The 21,212-nt window shown below is 45.2% G+C and overlaps 1 protein-coding gene across 1 annotated transcript in view; it reads right to left on the reverse strand.

Annotated features, from left to right (window-relative positions):
• The window catches only part of LOC144608654 (ubiquitin carboxyl-terminal hydrolase 2-like), a 116,151-nt gene that overhangs the window by 10,702 nt on the left and 84,237 nt on the right, over positions 1-21,212 (reverse strand). The window contains 4 exon segments of the mRNA XM_078426633.1: positions 559-669; positions 840-951; positions 2,851-2,974; positions 5,667-5,717. Of these exon segments, the coding sequence (XP_078282759.1) occupies positions 559-669; positions 840-951; positions 2,851-2,974; positions 5,667-5,717 (398 nt within the window).

Below are 21,212 nucleotides of genomic sequence, written 5' to 3' on the forward strand. Positions count from 1 at the left end.
ATCTCACACTACTAAATATAGGAGATTTCTGAAGCTTCACAATAACATCAGGGAAATAAGGAACAGAAGTTATTTTTAATCACTATCTTGGTAACTGAATGAAAAATACAATCAGCAGTTTAATCACACAATTGGTTAACTGTGAAGATTACCACGAGGAAATTAAAAACTTGTTCACTACGAGGAGATATTCCGAGAAGAGAAAAGAAAAGTTCAGAGTAAGTTGTACCTGGGAAGGTACGGGGATGGAATGGATTGTACAACTTAATGGAAATCACTGAGTAATTGGAACAAATAATTGACTAGAAAAACATGAGAAGAAGTGGAAAGAAAGAAATTTAGAGAAGGCAAGATAAATTAAGGTGAAGTAATCCATGTGGAGCCAAATGTTTCTTTAGAATCTAAGGAGGAAAGTGAAGCAGAAAGACTGTGAACAGCAAGTTCAGGAAAGAGAACTCAACTGCTTAGCTCAATCCATCCAAACCGGGTTAAGACTACTGAGTAATTTGTGAGCAGGCGATTTCAAACACAGTAATAAAAAAGCATCGATCTACTTACTTGAGATGGTCTAAGTCCTCCACTGTAGCCTTGGTTCGCACTGACACACGGTTCACTTCATTGTGAAGTCCGTCTAGAAGGAAACGGAGAAACTCCTGCGCGTCCTGTTGACTGAGTGAGTAAAAGGATTTACACATATGATCCGGTGACGAAGAATGGTCAAACTTGCATTTTTATAACACATTTCACTACCGCCAAGACTTAGAGATGATTTAGCACAAGGAAGAAACTTGTGATGGCTGGTTCTTAATAGTATTGTATATCATTTGGTCGTCACTTACTTGTAACCTACAAATCGTGGGGCATATTTCTGGATTTGCATTTTGAACTCCGAAGGACTGATGGGGTCATTACTGGAGGATGTCCAAAGAGCCTGGAGCAGCTTTGCAAATTCTGAAAGAGAGAACAGAGGGCAATGAGATGCGGTAGGATTATTCATTGCAGTTTGAAGTGTACTCAAATTATTTTAGATGTTTTTGTAGAATCGTACAGAATGAGAAGCTTTGGCTCAAGAGCCGTGCACCATATATGGAAAAAAACTTTCCAATAGCTTCGCCATCCTACTTTTTCCTGAGAGAGCCGAAAAATGTATCTTTCAATTTTCCTATTCTGCCTCAAACATTCTTTCAGGCTGGATATTTCAATGTAATTTGGTGTATGATGAAACGAGCCATGATGGTGCCTCCAGTCCCTTTGCCGTTGACTTAAATTTGGTCCCTCTTTTTATTCCGCCTTGGAAACAGTTTCTCCTTATTTCACTGGATTGCACAGTGGTCCTGCTGGTTGAAATGTTGCCTCACAGTTCCAATGATCCATGTTAAATCCTGATCTCCATTGCTGTCTGCGTGGGGTTTGCTCATTCTTCCTGTTGACTACATGCTCCAGTTCCCATCCCATATCCTGAGGACATGAAGATTGGTCATTTAAATGGCCAAAGTAAATTGGCTCTGTTGTACAGGTGAGTGTTAGAGGCTGGGGGGTTGCAGGGAAGGACTGGAGCAGACATAGGCTGAGTGTAGCATTGGTGAACTGGGTGCAGGATTGGTGAACTGGGTGCAGGATTGGTGTAACTGGGTGCAGGATTGGTGTAACTGGGTGCAGGATTGGTGTAACTGGGCACAGGATTGGTGTAACTGGGCACAGGATTGGTGCAACTGGGCACAGGATTGGTGTAACTGGGTGCAGCATTGGTGTAACTGTGTGCAGGATTGGTGTGACTGGGTGCTTGATAGTCAGCCTAGGTTCTGTGCATTGAAGGGCCTGTTTCCATGCTATGCAACTCTAACACTCTGTGAGAACACCTCTTACATTTGAGTCTCCCAATAACATTCTCTACTCCAAGATGAACAATCCCCATTAATTTCAAAAGACAAAAAAAAAAGAATCAAAACTAAAAACTCCAGCCCAGAGAAAAGTGATTTTTGGACAGTTTGCTGACGGGTTTCCTGGTACTTTACCTCATTCAGGAGGAAACCGAACCTCCAAACTCTGAATTTACAAGTGAGGATTTAGAGGGATGCAAACAGAGTCATTCTAGGCAGACCAAAAGCAAGATGAGCCCGAAATATTAATTCTGGACAACCATTTAATACTGTTTCCTTCCTTTTTCAGTTCCTTTTGTCTCAGTACAAAACTGCCAGAGGTAGTCCACTCACCGTGAGAATCAAGGTCAGAGACCAGCCTCTTCTAACCTACCTCACCTTAACCTACCTCTTCACTACCTCAGCCAGCTTTTCATCCATCCTTTTCTGCACTATAACAGTCTGGAAATGGATGGAAGCTGATGACACACAACACAGGCACTGCAGCACCTGGGACCTTTGAATCTCAGGCGTTTCATAAATGTTCCAGTGTCAGCAGTCACTTTTGCAAGGCCTGTGATGCAAATCACGTTGGAACTCTGGGTGATTTGCCGCTGATGAGCTAATTTATTTTTGCCACACGTTGCTAGATGGTTCACATGTGTTAAGTGCTTGGCAGTAAAACCATTGAAATTTTGGAAGCAAATATTTTTCCCGAGGTACCTCCACCATTGACCCTAATGTTGATGTCTGATCAATAGGCAGCAGTTGTTGTGGTGGAAATCTGGGTGCAGTATTCAAGAAACCTCGGGAGCTGGGTATGGAGATGCCACACATTTTGCAACACTTTATTGTAATCAGGGGATATAAACAGAACATAGTGGAAATGCACAATGGGGATCAGGTGGCATTTATGGCATCTCTGACATGAGAAGAAGAGGTTTACGCACAGTCCCATTACTCCAATAAGAGGTGTAGCAGGAGTGCTTACCTTCCATGAGCGCTGTGTTGGTGCGACTCCGGTTGTTGAGCTCTCTCCGGTAGGTGTTCTGAATACAATAGTCTCGCAGCTCCCGGGTGTTGCTCAGGCATTGCAAGATGGAGTTCATGAAGCACTGCAGCAAAATGGAGACGGAAAAAGGAATGTTAATGACCACATACATCAGAGGCAATAAAAGGTGGAATTACTCAGAGTTATTCCGCAAACAAAAAACTAAGACACCGCTATGAATCCCAAGGGCAGGACAACTTTGCGCTGAGGAGCCACAGTCTGAAGAAGGGTCTTGACCTGAACCCATTCCTTCTCTCCAGAGATGCTGCCTGTCCTGCTGAGTTACTCCAGCATTTTGTGTCTGTCTTCGGTTTAAACCAGCATCTGCAGTTCCTTCCCACACAGGCATCAATGACTTGCTTAACTCTTAACAGCAACAGAAACAAAAGATGGGCTATAGTAACTATATGATAAAAATATTCAAGAGATGGAACAAGAGAGATAAATCTAAAATAACAATTCCAGGATACTAGGCCAGTCTGAAGAAGGGTCTCGACCCGAAACGTCACCCATTCCTTCTCTCCAAAGATGCTGCCTGTCCCACTGAGTTACTCCAGCATTTTGCGTCTATCGTCGGTTTAAACCAGCATCTGCAGTTCCTTCCTACACACCATATCATGTCCTCTGTCTTCCTCCTTCTTTGGTCATCAACGCATAAATATGACTTCCTAAACTATGACACCAGCCTTTGACTGGGATAGAAGCCCTGTCTCTATCAGAACATCTTGGGTTTGAATCCCAAACAGACCCAGTGAATGGAGACTGCAGCCCCAACTCTGAGCATCATCAGAATACTCACATCTGTCAGGATTGAGCCTGCCAAAGAGAAACTCTCAAAGGATTCAATTCATATCAGGCATGAGAGTCATCAAATATGAGAAAGGATAATGATACCAAGAGTACCTCAGCCCCCTCCATCACCTCAAGAAGCAGCGGCAGTTTTCTCCCGAGTTATTTTCTTTCATAACACTTCACTAATCCCCCACCTGCAAGCTTGAGCTGAGGATTTGCTTTTAAGAGTTGTGTTTAAACATAGTTTGAATTAGCAACTTCAGCTCGTTTATACAACAGAGACAAAAGCAGGTGTCTTGGGTTCAGGTGGGGCTTGTAAATCCTGTGCCACCATTTCCACAACATGGAAACAGTGAGCCAGTGTTTAATCAACAAGGGCTGTTTTGGGTTTGGTTCACAAACTGTCTTGAACTTCTACTGGTCCCTATGCCTCACCTTGTACCATTGATAACACTGGTGAATTAATACCCAATGCACACAAAATCATTCCATGGTGTCTTCCACTCCAGCCCTTTACAACCAAATTCATTACCCTTAAGGGTCAGATGATAAACATGTTGCTGAGTGCCACTTTAAAGAAATCGTAGGTACTGATGGCTTACCTCAGCTGGGGCAATTACAATTATGTTACAACAATCTTCAATGCCCACATGCTACAGGAGAGGAGAGAACTCAGCCAAAATCTTGGTTCTCAATCGCTCCAGTGGCGCGAGCTGGAGAGTGTGTCCACATTAAATTGGATTGGAGTTTGCCTGGGAAACACTGCCCTTTACATGCGGTGCCTGTTCTCGTGCTTGCCTATTTGGGGAACTTCAGGAAGTCAGCCTGGGACACAAATGCTGCCATTTTCACAATCAAACTGACCGAGCAGACTCGGGACCGTTTACATTTCCATGCTATCCAGCAATTTTGAAACACAGTCCAAAAGGCGCCCTTAGTTTCTCAGAAATATTTCTTAAATTCTCAAGATGTGGGTGTTACAGGTGACAGTGGAGCCTGCCATCTCATCACTCATAGGCAGTTACACCACAAGATAAAGCTCCATCTAAATCATTAAACACTACAACACAAGTTAGACAGACACAAAATGCTGGAGTAACTCAGCGGGGACAAGCAGCATCCCGGAGATGAGGAATGTGTGACATTTTGGATCGAGACCCTTCTTCAGAATGAAGACAGATCTCGACTCGAAACGTCACCCATTCCTTCTCTCCAGAGATATGCTGCCTGTCCCGCTGAGTTACTCCACCATTTTGCGTCTGTCTTTGGTTTAAACCAGCATATGCAGTTTCTTGCTACATATAAGTTAGACTGATATGACCTTTGGCCAAATTGAAGGTACACTCAGAAGAGTGCATTTGGGAGTCAAATTTACTTGAAAGGGAACTGAATCTCATGTCTAGTTTAGTTTGGAGATTCCAGCGTGGAAACAGGCCCTTTGGCCCATCGAGTCCGCGCCAAGCAGCGATCTCCCTTACACTAGTACTATCCTACACACTAGGGACAATTTACAATTATACCAAGCCAATTAGCCTGCAAACCTGTACGTCTTTGGAGTGTGGGAGGAAACCAAATATCTCGAAGAAATCCCACGCAGGTCACGGGGAGAACATACAAACTCCGTACAGACAGCACCCATAGTCAGGATCGAACCCGCATCTCTGGTGCTGTAAGGCAGCAACTCTACCACTGTACCACCATGCCGCACAGTCCAGTGAATCTCATCATTGTAGTCACTTAATTAAAAGTTAATGCAGTGATGGAGTCGCTCTAATGTTGCCAATTCTCCAAGAGGGACTTGGACTTTCCAAGAATTAGCCTTTATACTGCACCCCATGTCATGCAACCGAGCTCCACTTCAAATCAATGAAAAGAACTACAAAGCACATTCCTAGATGAGTGCCAACTTCTGGGGATTATCCAGAATCAAGTTAATTATTTTTCCAACTGAAAATAAAACTTACAGTGTTGCCCAGATTCCGAAGTCCCACAAGCCCCTGGGTGGTTTTAGAATTCTGTAAAACAAAAATAGGAAAAAAAAGATTAAATTGGAGATTTTAAATTTTCAAAAAAATAATAGTCTCACAGATGCGAGTCCATTTGGGCTTTAAATTAATTAGCGGGGGAAAAACATAAGGGTGGAACAAGCACCTTAAGCACAGTTGGTGTAAACAGTAACGCCAGTAATCCCAGCACTCAATGTTCTCAGATCCTTGCACATAACAAAAGAAAGCCAATTAAACATGTTCCGACATGGATACTTATTAACCTGACATGAAGCTGAACGTTTAGTTTTTAATCAAAAGAAAGTTCCCTCTTTCCCTTACCTAAGCTCTTGAACCAATTCTCCCTGGGATGTAAGTGCCACATGTACTGATTCTTCATGGGTTGCAACAGGTCCCACCAGTCCCTGGGGTACGAGTTCCCCAGCGAGAAGGGGGTTGGTACAATGCATGAGTGGCAGGATTCCTCTCGACGAAGCGACCATCAATGTCCAAATGCCTTTGAAATCATGTCATTGTGCTTGCCTCAACCACGTCCTTTGGCTTCTCATTCCATATGCATTTCACCCTCTGTGTGAAAATGCTGCCCCCCCCCCCCCCCCCCCCGATTCCTATTAAATCTTTCCTCTCTCACCTTAATCAATGCCTTCTAGTTCTTCATGCCCCTACCCTGGGAAGGGTATTCACCCGATCTATGCCCTCGTGATTTTATATACCCCTATAAGATTATCCCTCAGTCCTCTACATTCCAGGAAGTAAATTAATTCCTCCACAACCTCTTTCCCTATCTCATTCCCTCAAGTCATGGCAACTTCTCCGAAAATTACCCTTCATCTTCTCCATCTGGTAATTATTACATGCAACAAAAGAAAGGAGCCTTAGAATGGCAGTAACATAAAACAATGCCATCAATTGCCGGGTCATAAACAATTCACAGAATGCAAAGACATCATCAGGAATGCAATTGAAGTTAATTACGAACAATATAGTTTTATCAATAAACTATTTGTTTCCAAACAAGAAAAATGAATAGGAAAATATTACAATTCATCTCATGTGTGGGGGGACTAATCCAAAAAGCATTCAAATATGTACTGTGAATGTTTATTTTAATTGATTGTAGTTTGAGTATTGGGTTAGATCATGTGTAATCCATCTTTACCAAGGCTGGATTAAGCATGACAACCAAGCCTTGGCTCTCACTATAATGATCTGCAAGCTTGGTCTTAGGTATTGGAGTTTGGTTAGATGTTACGTGTATCGAGGCACAGTGTAAAACTTTTCTTTGCACGCTATCCAATTAAATCAGATCAAGCCATAATCACACTACCCAGTTCCCATAGCTTCTGCCCACATTCCAGGTGTCAACTTCTCTACATCGGCGAGACTAAGCGCAGGCTCGGCAATCGTTTCGCTGAACACCTCCGCTCAGTCCGTCTCAACCTACCTGATCTCCCGGTGGCTGAGCACTTCAACTCCCCCTTCCATTCCCAATCTGACCTTTCTGTCCTGGGCCTCCTTCATTGTCAGAGTGAGGCCCAGCGCAAATTGGAGGAACAGCACCTCATATTTCACTTGGGTAGTTTACACCCCAGCGGTATGAACATTGACTTCTCTAACTTCAGATAGTCCCTGCTTTCCCTCTCTATCCCCTCCCCTTCCCAGTTCTCCCACTAGTCTTCCTGTCTCCGACTACATTCTACCATTTTCCCACCCCCTCCCCTGACATCAGTCTGAAGAAGGGTCTCGACCTGAAACGTCACCCATTCCTTCTCTCCCGAGATGCTGCCTGACCTGTTGAGTTACTCCAGCATTTTGTGTCTACCTTGATATAAACAAGTTACTGGCTCACATGGATCAGTAGAAACAAGGCCCACCATAGTGTCCTAGGCATATTTGCCATCTAAAGGAGGGAGAGATAGATCAGGCATGATTGAATGGCGGAGTAGACTTGATGGGCCGAATGGTCTAATTCCACTCCTATCACTTATGACCTTATTTCTCATGTGTAAACCCACATTGTATGTCACCGTACAACAATCCCTGCCCTCTATGTTTCTGTGCCTGGACTCCCTAAAGCTGGGACCTCAAAATATTTGAAAATACCACCATGCTGAATGATAAGCAGACCAACTTCAATGTCCTCTTCCAGGTCAACTTATACCTTGAGGCTTAGGTTGCACCTGGTCAGTGACTTTGGGCAGGTCATGTCATTTGCATGGCCAACACCAGACACATGAAACAAACCCAATCTCTGTAATGGGAAAAGATGACCACAGTGTCAGAGCAAAAGATTCAAGGATGTGCTCAAAACCTGCTTGAAAGAATATGATATTGCCACTGACCCCTATGGATTTCCCACCCCTAACAGCTCAAAGTGGAGAAGGGGCTTTGGGATGGAATTCAGAGACAGCATGGCCCTGCATTGAGAGCGCACACGACCCCCACATTGTGGTGCAAGGAGCTCATGGCCTCACGAACTACCCGCCCAAGCTCCCTTACAGATATCTCCTGCCCTGTGTGTGGAAGAGTCTGCAGTTTCTGCAGTGATCACATTAACCACTTCAGAAACCACTGTAGCAAAGTAGAGGCAAGTCATCCTCAAACCTGAGGGACTGCCCACAAAGAACAAGCATCCTAATACAAAACAGTGAGACCACCGATCCAGTCTGGGGGAAATACCCATACAAATTATGTGCAAAAAGGAGCTGCAGATGCGGGTTCGCAGCAAATGCTGGAGTAACTCAGCGGGTCAGGCAGCTTCTCTGAAGAAAAGGAATAGACGACGTTTCGGGTTGAGACCTTCATCAGACGGACCATACAAATTACTTTTGAAGTTCTATAATGACATTTTGTTGCTATGTTATGTGCTTTGAGAATCAACGAACATCCATTAATATTTGTTGCGGGAAGAATGTCGGGCAAGACTGTGTTCCGAACTCTGGAGTGGGACCAGGGCCCATGACCTCCAGGCTAAGAGGTAAGAAAGAGTGAGCTGTGCTAGATGGTCCTCCTGTCAGTAGAGTCTGTTTACTAGGAGTGCCATTCGTGATTTGAACTAGTGACAATCTGCGAGTTGTGCATTTAACCTTGCACCATTCATTCTGACCAATCAAGTTACCAAGGCTCCGGGCTGCTTTATCAACGTTGACTTTAAATTTTTGAAAAATCACGAGATATAACCTGTAATTCCAGGAATTGGGATCAGTGGCCTGGGAACCAAGGACCAAACAAATGCTGAAATTCATTTTACATTTTTTCTATGAATGGGGATGATTATTTCTGCTTCTATACACTTTAATTCCATCTCATGACTTTCCATGCTGCTATTTAATTCCATTAACAAAACCTTATCCAGGAAATACTAATCCTTCTGCTACCAAACTACCCGGGGAGTAACCCTGCAATTCCCAGCTCCCTCTCCAGAGTAAAATAAACTTCATAAATTGCCTGGCCTATTGACCATTCTCTGAACAAAAGGTTCTGAAATATTGTTTGACAATGTGAACATGGTGACCAGGCCCAATTCTCCCCCCACACAGAAAATACAATAGGAAACATTTGCTTGGAGATCAGAGCGCAAGGACTCTGGCCAATTAAATCACATCTGAACCATGACTTCAACATTGCCCCCACTCCAGGTATGTCCTGTCCCAAACCAAATTAACTTAGTCTCAGTTCAAACTAGCCCATTCCTGATCCAAGCCTGATGGATCCTGAGTCAGCAGATTGGTTTCTAGCACCGGTTGACAATGTAAACACTTATGGTATTTAGACACAAAATGCTGGAGTAACTCAGCAGGTCAGGCAGCATCTCTGGAGAAAAGGAATAGGCCATGTTTCAGGTTGGAACCCTTCTTCAGACTCTCATGGCTGTGGTAAGGGGTCCAGGTTAAAATGTGGTCGTTGGGCCGGAGAACAGTAGGAATCAGAGGAGGAACTGTGAGAGAGGGTGTTATAGAACTCCCTTCAAAGTAGCCATTCCAACCAGAAATGTCACCTATTCCTTTTCTCCAGAAATGCTGCCTGGACCCGCTGAGTTACTCCAGAATTTTGTGTCTGTCTTCGGTATAAACCAACATCTGCAGTTCCTTCCTACACACTATGGGTACTTACTCATTTGTGAACCAGTCAGGACTCTGAAGGTTCAGCTGAGACTTTCACTAACCTGGGTCATGGAGTTTATGACAGAAACATAACTAACTACCTCTGTGACAATGATATCAGTTGAAGTTGATCCATGTGACTTGATTGATGTGAACCATTATCTTTGCCATATTAGTTTAAGTTTATCTATGTGCCTTCATTGGGGCAAACCCTGATCTATGCCTCTGGCCACAGAGCACCATGTGACCAGCTGGGCAACTTCCCTGCAAAATCAGGTATGATGGTGTTATGTCAAACCAGGACTATGTCTGGATATCTGTAGCAAGGGAAGCAAACTACCACTGCTTATAGATAGTTACCAGCAGTGAAATTATTTGGAATGAATGACCCAACAAGAAGTAAATCCCACTATGGTACAACATGGTGTGGATCCTGGAAATCTGCAATTAAAATGAAAAACGGTGGAGGTGCACAGCATCCATCTATGGGGAGAGGACATAGTTAATGTTTCAAGCCAAAAAGAGAAACAAATTGCTGGAGTAACTCAAAGAGTCAGGCAGCATCCCTGAAAAACATGGATAGGTAACGTTTCGGGCTGGGACCCTTCTTCAGACTGATGCTTCAGGTCAATTACTTTTTATCCAAACCAAATAAAACCTACATGTTTTTCCATTGGCAATAAGAACTAGACCATTATTATCATTCGGAGGATTGAATTGAGGAGCTAGTGGGTTGAGAACCACTCCTGAGGTCTAAGCATTAAACGCAGGTTGATGCTTTATGACTGAGGAAGCACTGAGTGGCTGGGGGGCCAGTAGAGAACAGGTGAAACATTGTTGGAAGTTCAAAACTACTGAGGAAAGGTTATCAACTTGAAACATTAATTCTGTTTGGTCCTCACAGATGCTTCTTGATCTGTTGAGTATTCCAGAAGCATCTGCTTTTATTTAGAAAAATCAGATGATGTTGTTTTTAAAAAAACCTCTGAGCATTTCTGCTTTTTGGACCTGCTAATTATATGCAGTAAGTCAAAGGTTTTGGGCCAAGTATGAATTTCCTTGTTTTACAATATAGTTAATAAACCAACGATAGACCTTGCATTCTAAACCTTGTGGATCAATTTTGAGCTTGGAAGATACATAATGGGGGGAATAACGGAATTTTTCCAGTTAACCCTCAATTCAATTGCTTCTTTGGCAGTCTGCCCCAAAATCTGTTTCTGGCACATGGTAAGCTTGCAGCTGCTTATTGGAAGCTCTGCCCAGCTTACATGGACTGTGTGGGACCACCTGCTGAAATCCCTCACCTTGCACACAATCTGGCTTCTCAGCACATTGAGGAGTCTTTAGCATGTAATGGAAAGCCATCCGATGTAGTTTATCACAGGATAAAACTTCACCATGACGTTCACTGATACAATGACAGACTTGCCTCAAACACTTCACATTGAGGTGTCCTTTGTACTCAACAATAAAGGGCTGTTCATGTAGCCCATTACAAGAAGAGTAATCTACTATATGAACATACAATAAAGCAATAGACAATAGGTGCAGGAGTAGGCCATTCGGCCCTTTGACACTGCACCGCCAGTCAATGGCTGATCATCCACAACCAGTACCCCGTTCCTGCCCTCTCCCCATACCCCCTGACTCCACTATCATTAAGAGCTCTATCTAACTCTCTCTTGAAAGCATCCAGAGGATTGGCCTCCACTGCCTTCTGAGGCAGAGAATTCCACAAACTCTGTGTGATAAAGTTTTTCCTCATCTCCGTTCTAAATAGCCTACCCCTTATTCTTAAACTGTGGCCCCTGGTTCTGGACTCCCCCAACATTGGGAACATGTTTCCTGCCTCTAGCATGTCCAATCCCTTCATAATCTTGTATGTTTCAATAAGATCCCCTCTCATCCAAGTCATAACAAGTATCTAGTCTTCCGGGTTGAAGTTTCGGTTAAAATCCCACTCCACAGCATAAAATCAAGTCTGACACTGCTGACTGAGAGTCAGAGTCGGAGAGCCAATACTCACAGGAGAGCTACAGAACCAGAGTTCCAGTACAGAGTATGCCTTGTGTTGACCTTCAGATCATATGTCAAATGGTGCACCCATTTTTTCTCCAACATCTGTGTTCTACATCTAGCCTCCTCCAATAGATACCTTTTTTCAGTCAAATAAAATGCGGTGGCGGCTGGAGAGAGAATGAAGGGCAGAGACAACTGCTTGAATGTGAGAGGGGAGGGTACGGCAATTGCTGGAAATCAGGTCGTTGTCCACCTTAATTCAAATCTCCTCTTTCTGCAGACACTGCCTGTCCTGCTGAGTATTTCCAGCATTCCCTTTTCTTTTAGATCTCCAGGGACTCTGCCCTGCGTCTCAAGGTTCCAGTGTGTCCTTTTGTTCTTTGTTTTGTTTGCCCTTTCACCTATTAACCGGACAACAGTGAAGCAATCGACCACCTTTTGTCCCCACTTTCACAACATTGTCTCTGTTTGCTCCCCACCTCTCACCAAGTTAAAACAAACTTTAAAAATAACCTCACTTTTCAAGTTCTATTGAAGGATCTTGAACTTTGTTTCTCTTCCCACAGATGTTGCCTGATCTGCTGAGTATTCCCAGCAATTGCAGTGCTGTTTCCTTCGACCCATTGCACTTTGAACAAATGATCCTGCTGATCACTCTCGCTCCCCACAGTCTATAAGTTACTATCCAGGTAATCTTCACTATCAGTTTGCCTGCTGTCCCTTTTTACTTTGCTTATAGAGTCCTCATCCCTGAAGGGTCTCTCCCTCTGATGCCAATGTGTGATGCCCTTGTTATTATTCTTTACGCCGCACAAGACGGGATTATCCTAAACTTGCCACCTTTATAAAGTGTAGTTTTACCTGGTGGGTCACGAGACTCTTTTGTAAATATACATTCCTGCCTACGCTGGTATTCATTTCTTGTACATCTTGGTTTAGTCTATTATTGTCACGTGTACCGAGCTACAGTGAAAAGCTTTCTGTTTGCCTGCTATCCAGTCAAAGAAAAGACTATTCATGATTACTATCAAGTGCACAGATAAAGGGTAAAACATTTAATGCATGATAAAGTGCGATTAAAGATGGCTCAAACGTCTCCAATTAGGTAAATGGGAGGTCAGGACCACATTCTAGCTGATGAGAGGAACATTTAGTTTGGCCTGATAACAGCTGCAAATACACTTTCCCTGAAACTGTCTCCTCCCACCCGATCCAGTTTCCCTCCCTCTTGGGTGTCCATCAGCTTCCCTTACACTGCATCTCTGCTATTCATTGCAACTCTTGCTGGTGGGAGGAGGAGGAGGAGAAGAAGAAGAAACAGCACTGGAGGATCTCATTAGGGCTCATTAGGGAGCCATGTCATTCATAAGACAAAAAGGTGTATTTTGTTAACTACTTAAATGCCATACTGGTAGGTTATATATTGCAGGAACAATTTAGAGGAAAAGCGGGTAGATATTTGACTGAGGTCAGCTTCTGCTGCAGTTACAAGCTCCCAGGGCTACTTGACTGCAGCTGCTGTTAAACAGAACCATCACATTGGTTGTGGTAAACCACTGGCTTGTCTCTCTCCCCACCTCCCAGCCCAGGGAAAGCACGGCCGCCAGCAGTCCAGCGAGACCGAGGAGCTTGGGTCAACCGTGGAAGGGGCCCAGATGGACCGACGGGGGCTGTGATCAGACACGGTTCAGACCCGGACTGACCAAGCAGATTCGCCTACTCTACTGCCGCTGGCTGCACTGTCCGGGGGGAGGGGGGCAACGCCGGTAACCAGGCCAAGGAGATCAGAAATAGCCACCGAGATAATCTGAGGAGTGCGGCGCCGCTGAGAATAGAAACACAGCCTGGATTCGTGGATAAGATGACAGGCGGCTGCAATGACGTCCCCGAGCCTTTCTACACGACACCGTTGTCATTTAGTCGCTGGCCCCATCACACCCAGCGTGACGCGCATCACAACGGGTCTGTTTTCGCCCTGTCTGTGGACGGGGCCGTCTAATCTCTGATCAAGTGCGCCCCGAGGATTCGGACACTAATTTCCATTCTCTCAACGATGGGTCTGGCCGCTGAGGAAAAAAAAGTCCCTAATTCTACATGCGGCTCGCGTTCTGAAGCCGAGGAGAGAGAAACGCACACAGTCAGGGAGGTAGAGGGACACATACGAGGTAGAGGGACACTAAAAGACTGAATTTCTCCAGCGCCAATCCCCCCACCCTCCTGCTGAGGCTAAATAAAAAAAGGTATAGTTGACAATAGACAATAGGTGCAGGAGGAGGCCATTCGGCCCTTCGAGCCAGCACCACCATTCAATGTGATCATGGCTGATCATTCTCAATCAGTACCCCGTTCCTGCCTTCTCCCCATACCCACTGACTCCGCTATCCTTAAGAGCTCTATCTAGCTCTCTCTTGAATGCATTCAGAGTGTAGGAAAGAACTACAGATGCTGGTGTACACCGAAGATAGACATAAAATGTTGGAGTAACTAACTCAGCGGGTCGGGCAGCATCTCTGGAGAAAAGGAATAGGTGCAATGATAATGGAGTTGCAGTGGAGAGATCTCGTGCTTTGTAATGACCCCTCAAGTATCAAACAGCAAAGAAACAGCCCCTTCGGCCCATCATGTCCAGATCGACTACCAAGCACCTGTCTACGTTAACCGCAGGCACCAGCACCCCCTCCCCAGATATCTCACTATCCCGCCGGGGTGGGAATGTGCACTGACTGACACAGCGTCTCTGCCGTAGGGCAAAGAGAGACCAGCGGCTGTATACATCTGCACAACGCGGTTGGTCTATGGAATGAATGTGCTTCATTTGATGGGAACTGATTAAACCCAGATAGATCCAAACACTATTTCGTTATTACAAGGACAGTCGTCAAAAACTTTCAAATGATTTTTTTTTTTTAAACACCCTCTAGTTCATTGCTCCATGCATATTTGCCAATTCTGTTACGAGTGATATAAATTGGGATGACTACAAGAAGAGCAACCAAACACACATTCGCCCAAATACCTCCACAGGTGTTGTCAGTCTACACGTGAAGAGTACACCAAGTGCGGAATCAGAGCAGAGGTATGGTGTTCACACAAAGCATCCCTTTGGTTTCTCTGGGAACAAGATCACCAGCCATAAGTAACCTCAGGTTTTGCTCCCAGTCATGTCAGGATAGTGAATCAATTATGTTTCCTATTTCTTATAGAAGAGGGTAAGGTACAGATTTACATGTTTAATCAAGCCCATAAATTATAGCCAGAAATCATCAGTCTCAGAGGATGTTTGATGCTTGATATTATAGTATAGGATTTTCCGGTGTGCTGAACATAGAAGAGGAGGGGGGAGGGGGGGGGTGGAGGAAGGTGGGTAGGCTTATACCTGCAGTAAAAACAAAAATGCTGGAAACACTCAGCAAGTCAAGCAGCATTCGTGGAAAGCAAATCAGAGTTAGTCTTTCAGGTTAAAGACCATTCATCACAACTGGCAGCTTCAGTTTTTTAAATTCTGGGTTTACAATTGAGATGTGCAATTGTCTGAGAGTCACCACGTGCTGAAATCCAAGAGTGCAAATAATATGTAGATCTGAAACCCACTGGAGTTAGTCCCTTCAGAGAGCAGGGTCATGTGGCCTCTGATGATCTGCCCCAAGATGGCACCCTGCAATGTAACCAGTCACCAATTACTGTAGGTTCCAAGCTCTTGGGCCTCATAGTAACCTTTATCATGCCAGGCATCGTTCCTTGTTGGGCACATCAACATGGTCACAGGTTTCTCACAGGTAGGCTAGCAGGAGGAGTGCAGGAGACTTGTAAAATACTCGGAGCTGACACTGCGGGTGGATGGTTTGAATGCATGTTTGACTTAAGGTCAGCACGGATGCATGTGAAGCGAGGATGAAGGAGGAACAGGAGGCATCCAATTCAGCGCACACATCAGCAGAATACACACAGGCTCCTAAATTCAACAGCCAGATCTGAGTTATTTCAGAAATGTGCACACCAACCCTGCCAAGGAATCCAGCGGCAGCATCACAGGATCTGCCACTGATAGGATCTGCTGAAGAAATGGCTCAGTTTGCAGTGAGAGGGGAATGTGGAGAAACTTGACAACCAGAATACAAGTTCCACAAAAGGGTTAAAACTATTTGGAGATGCAAGAATCTACAGGTGCTGGAATCTTGAGCACACCACAAGGTGCTGATGGAAGCCAATGGGCCAATTCCCTCCCCAGAAGCTGCCTGACATACTGAGTTCCAACAACATTTTTGTTGCAACTATTTACCTCATTTCTGATATCAGAAATATCTTTATGACAGAAATTCTTTGCCACAGAAGACTGTGGAGGCCGTCAGTGGATGTTTTTAAGGCAGAGATAGATAGATTCTTCATTTGTGCAGGTGTCAGGTTATGGGGAGAAGGCAGGAGTCAATAGGCAATACACAATAGGTGCAGGAGTAGGCCATTCGGTCCTTTGAGCCAGCACCGCCAATTCACTGTGAGCATGGCTGATCATCCACAATCAGTACCCCGTTCATGCCTTCTTCTCGTATCCCTTGACTCCACTATCTCTAAGAGTATCTAATTCTCTCTTGAAAGCATCCAATCGGCCTCCACTGCCTTCTGAGGCAGAATTCCACAGATTCACAACTCTTTGGGAGGAAGAGATGGGAAAATGGGGTTAGGAGGGAGAGATAGATTGGCCATGATTGAATGGCGGAGTTGACATGATGGACCGAATGGCCTAATTCTACTCCTATTCCTTATGACAATGCTTGAAAATAAAAATTGCAGATACTGGAAATCTGAAAAAAAAATCCAGAACATTCTGGAAACACTAAGCGGGGGTCAAGCAACTACTGTGAAGGGGGAAACAAGAGTTAACAATTCAGAGCGAAAACGCTTCATTAAAATTGGTCATGTGAGGGAACGAGGTAGTTTTAAATTGCAGAGAGAGTGAAGTAGGGGTGGATCAGACCAAGAGAGTATATGCTACAAGGTGAAGTCAGGGCTCTGAGGTGATCCGAATGTTTTTACAGAGCCATCTGATTAATGAATTGAGTGAAGCAAGATGAGAGAAAGGGGGGCTTGTCAAAACTGTGCAATACAGGACCAAGCTGTTTCTGAAATCTGAAACCAAAAGATCAATGCTGAAAATGTTTCAGGAAATGAGACTGAAGAAGGGTATCGACCCGAAACGTCACCCATTCCTTCTCTGCAGAGATGCTGCCTGTCCCACTGAGTTACTCCAGCTTTTTGTGTCCATCTCCGCTGGAAATGTTTAGCAGGTCAGGCAGTGTCTATGGAGAGAGAAAAACTACAAGTGCATTCATTCTAATACTTGTAACACAAAATAGTAGACAAACCTTCGATCATGTACAGAGACTATCCCAATTTGTTTATGCTGCTTTACTTTCATTATTAGCACCAAGCCTGGTAATAAAAGTGGCATCTCTGGCTGGCTGCCCATTGCAATTGGACATGAGCTGATCACCAATCACTCACCCACTCAAAACATCATCTTGACCCTTTCAGGTCAACACATGGATGGATTCATCAGAAGTAATTGAAAAGGAGATGGACAGAGAGGGAGTTCAAAAGATATACTGCACATACATATACTGGGGATTACATCGATAGTCAATGTCATGGGGTGATGGATAGAGATATGTCTTCACAGAGAACACAGGCTGGAGAGAGAGAGGATAAAAGGGAGCAGAAATAAAGTTAGGAAAAAGGGATGCCAAGGAAAATACAAGCCCAGATACTAACATGTATTGATTTGCCCCCAGCTGTTTCTTCCCCCACTGGATCATTAAAATGTAACCTGGGACCAATTAATCAAAGTTCCAAGCTCTAAGAAACTATTAGGTCGCTCTCAGAGTAATCATTGCCACATCAGGCAGCACTCTCTTTTTGGCACAGGTCTGTCAGAGGCAGGTGCAGTGTGAAGCCGAGCTGAGCATAGACAACAGAATCCAGGTCCCAGAACCACTTGGGAAATCAGACCAGGTTCAACCATTTGTTACTATCTACAAGATCTGCAGCAACAGCTCAACATGGACGAAGGTATCCTGTCAGTCCACTTTGGGGAAGTATACGTCCACCAGACGGAGACTGGCTTCATTTATGAAAGCTACTTTCTCTCAGAATTCCCACTTGTCATCACCTCCTCTCCTGGAGGTGGATGACTGATGATTTTCCACTGTCTTCATTGACAAGCCAACGCAGACAAAGGTGGCCGGGTTAATTATAAAAGGAAAATGCAATTGATTATGTTAAGTCAGCCGCTTGCTTCAGTGCACTGGATATAGCACCTCGGAGGAGGAGGAGGAGGGGGGGGGAGGAGGAGGGGGGGGGAGGAGGAGGGGGGGGGGAACCATGCAGAAATAAATACTATTTCAAAGGGTGATTAGATAGTGGATACATGTTTGAATTGGAAAAAAACCCAATATCGGAGCAAGGAAGTGGAACCAGAGAACAGGCATAACGGGACTACGACCACCTACGAGGTTATGAGGGTTTAATATAGTCCATGCAGCCTCAGAAAATGGATGCAATGGTGCTTAGACTTTCTGAAATGTCACAGCATTTCACAGCTCCCCAGGGATAGAAACTGTGTTCAGCGCCCATAGACAGCTTCTTCCCAGCGACTGGGGTCAGGTGTCCCTGAACTTACCTGCCTTCCCCAACCAAGCACTTACGACCCCACGTCTCTTCCTAATAGAAAGGCGCACCTCTCTTTCAGAGGCTTCACAAAATGCTGGAGTAACTCAGCAGGTCAGGCAGCATCTCTGGAGAGAAGGAATGGGTGACGTTTGGGGTGGAGACCCTTGGGTCTGCCCTCAGCAGAGATGCTGCCTGACCCGCTGAGTTATTCCAGCATTTTGTGATACCTTCGATTTGTACCAGCATCTGCAGTTATTTTCCTACATCTCTTTCAGAGGCTGGCGGAGTGGCGGGTCTGGTGCGTGTCTGGGGATGGGGGGGAAACACGAGTTAAGATTAAAAGGCTCCCCACACTGACTGTCATCTCCGGGTGCTGACATTACAGCCAGGTCCACACTGACCGCTATCCGGAACTCCCCCTTACCTTCGCCTGGTTGATGAGGAGTCCGACGAAGGTGGAGACGAGCATGGAGCCGGAGACGCTGGGACTCTTCCTGCGGAGCTCCTTGCTGAAGAGGCTGAGGACCGGCTCCTCGGGCACGGTGACCGTGTAAGACTGCCGCATGCTGGGCATGGCCGCGACGGGACGCCGCTGTACTGGAACCGCGACTCCCGTTCTGGATCCTGGCGCCTCTCCACACTCCCCAAAGGTGGTTCCGAAGAGCAAGCAGAAGCAGCCCGGATCCAAGGTTATATCCAGCCGGCCGGCCTGCCTGCCTGCCTCCGACGTCAGGTGCCGATGCAGCCAGTGTGTGAGGGAGGGAGGTGGAGTTTGGCTCCAGTCCATCTGCTCTGCATGCACGCCTGGCCCCGGCACTGCCTCTCGGAATTCAATATGATCAATCAAACACCCCAACAGCACGCCACACCGCTGAAATATTCCAGTAAACACTGCAACGCCGACAACTGAATGAAATATATTGCTTCAATTCTGTCTGGACGAGTTTAGTGCCGCGCTGTTGCCTGTACTAATTGTCGCGGTCACCAATCCTATCACTCGCTCCAGTCGCCAACTCTGACCGTGACCATTCACGCCAACCACCAGCTCTCGCTTTACCCCTCAATCTGCACACAACCTCCAATGTCAAACACGCCGACCACCAATCTCACCATCAACAGTGAGACCACTAATGTTAAGTCTGAAGAAGGGTCTCGACCAGGTCCCAGAACCACTTGGGAAATCAGACCAGGTTCAACCATTTGTTACTATCTACAAGATCTGCAGCAACAGCTTGACAACATGGATGAAGGTATCCTGTCAGTCCACTTTGGGGAAGTACACGTCCACCAGACAGAGGCTGGCTTCATTTCTGAAAGCTACTTTCTCTCAGAATTCCCACTTGTCACCACCTCCCACAAGGGTCTCGACCCTTCTTGTTCCTTTTCTCCAGAGATGCTGCCTGACCCGCAGAGTTCCTCCATCATTTAGTGTCTATCTTCGGGGTAAACCAGCATCTGCAGTTCCTGCCTACACTAATTCTACTCTATGGATGTCAAGACACATTGTGACCAGATGAATATTGCGGTCCTAAAACGCGGCCAATGCTCACTCCAATATTGAGTGGGATCTTCCCGAGTGTCGACGATGGTCCAGTCGTGTAGCACAGAAACAGGCCCTTGGGCTAACCATGTCGCTGCCGACCATTATACCCTATTATTCCAATCCCATATTTTGGTATTTAGATAAATGCCCTACTATTTAAGAATAAGGGGTAGACCACAATTTGTGATTGTGTGTGTTATTGCTTGTTTTTATTGCTCTTATTGTTGGACTGTGGGTAATGGAATCTCGTCCAAATGCCATTTTTGGATGACAATAAAGGCGATTCTGAATCTGATTTAGGACTGAGATGAGGAAAAACATTTTTCACCCAGAGTTGTGAATCTGTGGAATTCTCTGCCACATAAGGCAGTGGAGGCCAATTCACTGGATGTTTTCAAGAGAGGGCAAACAGAATCAAGGGATTATGGGCAGAAAGCAGGAACAGGGTACTGATTTTGGATGATCAGCCATGATCATATTGAATGACGGATGGCACGAAGGGCCGAATGGTCAACTCCTGTACCTATTTTTTCTATGCAGTGGTGATTCAAATGCCAGTCCAGAAATTAGAATTAAAAGTCATCCCTATTTCCCTCTCCAGCCATACCACCTGATCTGTTGAGTATTTCCAGCATTTTTGGTTTTATGTCAGCATATGCAGCTTTTATATTTGGTTCTAAGTGGTTCACCATTCAGATTGCCTTTCCGGCGGTTCCACAAATCTCTGGGACTTCACAGATGCTGCCAAATTTGTCACTGCCCTCCTTTGCTGGGTATCTGGCAGAGTTCAATGCAGGGTCCCATGCATGCTGGTGTTCCTCAGCACCAAGTCAGACCTTACAGTGGAAACCAAAAACAACTGCAGATGTTACAAATACAAAATAAACCAGAAAATGTTGCAAATATGCAGGTCAGGCAGCATCTGTGGACACAGAAGCAGAGTTAACACAGAGTTAACATTTCAGGTGGAAGGATACTAATTGCTGGAGTACTTCAGTGGGTCAGGCAGCATCCCTGGAGAATGTGGACAGTCAACATTTCAAGTGGGGACCCTTTTTCAGACTCGAAACGTTCCCATCCCAACCCGAAACATCACCTATCCAAGTTCTCCAGGGATGCTGCCTAAACCACTGAGTTACTCGAGCACTTTGTGTCTTTCTTTGGTTCCTTATT

The sequence above is a fragment of the Rhinoraja longicauda genome, chromosome 32 (assembly GCF_053455715.1).
Source record: "Rhinoraja longicauda isolate Sanriku21f chromosome 32, sRhiLon1.1, whole genome shotgun sequence".
NCBI classification, from domain to species: domain Eukaryota; kingdom Metazoa; phylum Chordata; class Chondrichthyes; order Rajiformes; family Arhynchobatidae; genus Rhinoraja; species Rhinoraja longicauda.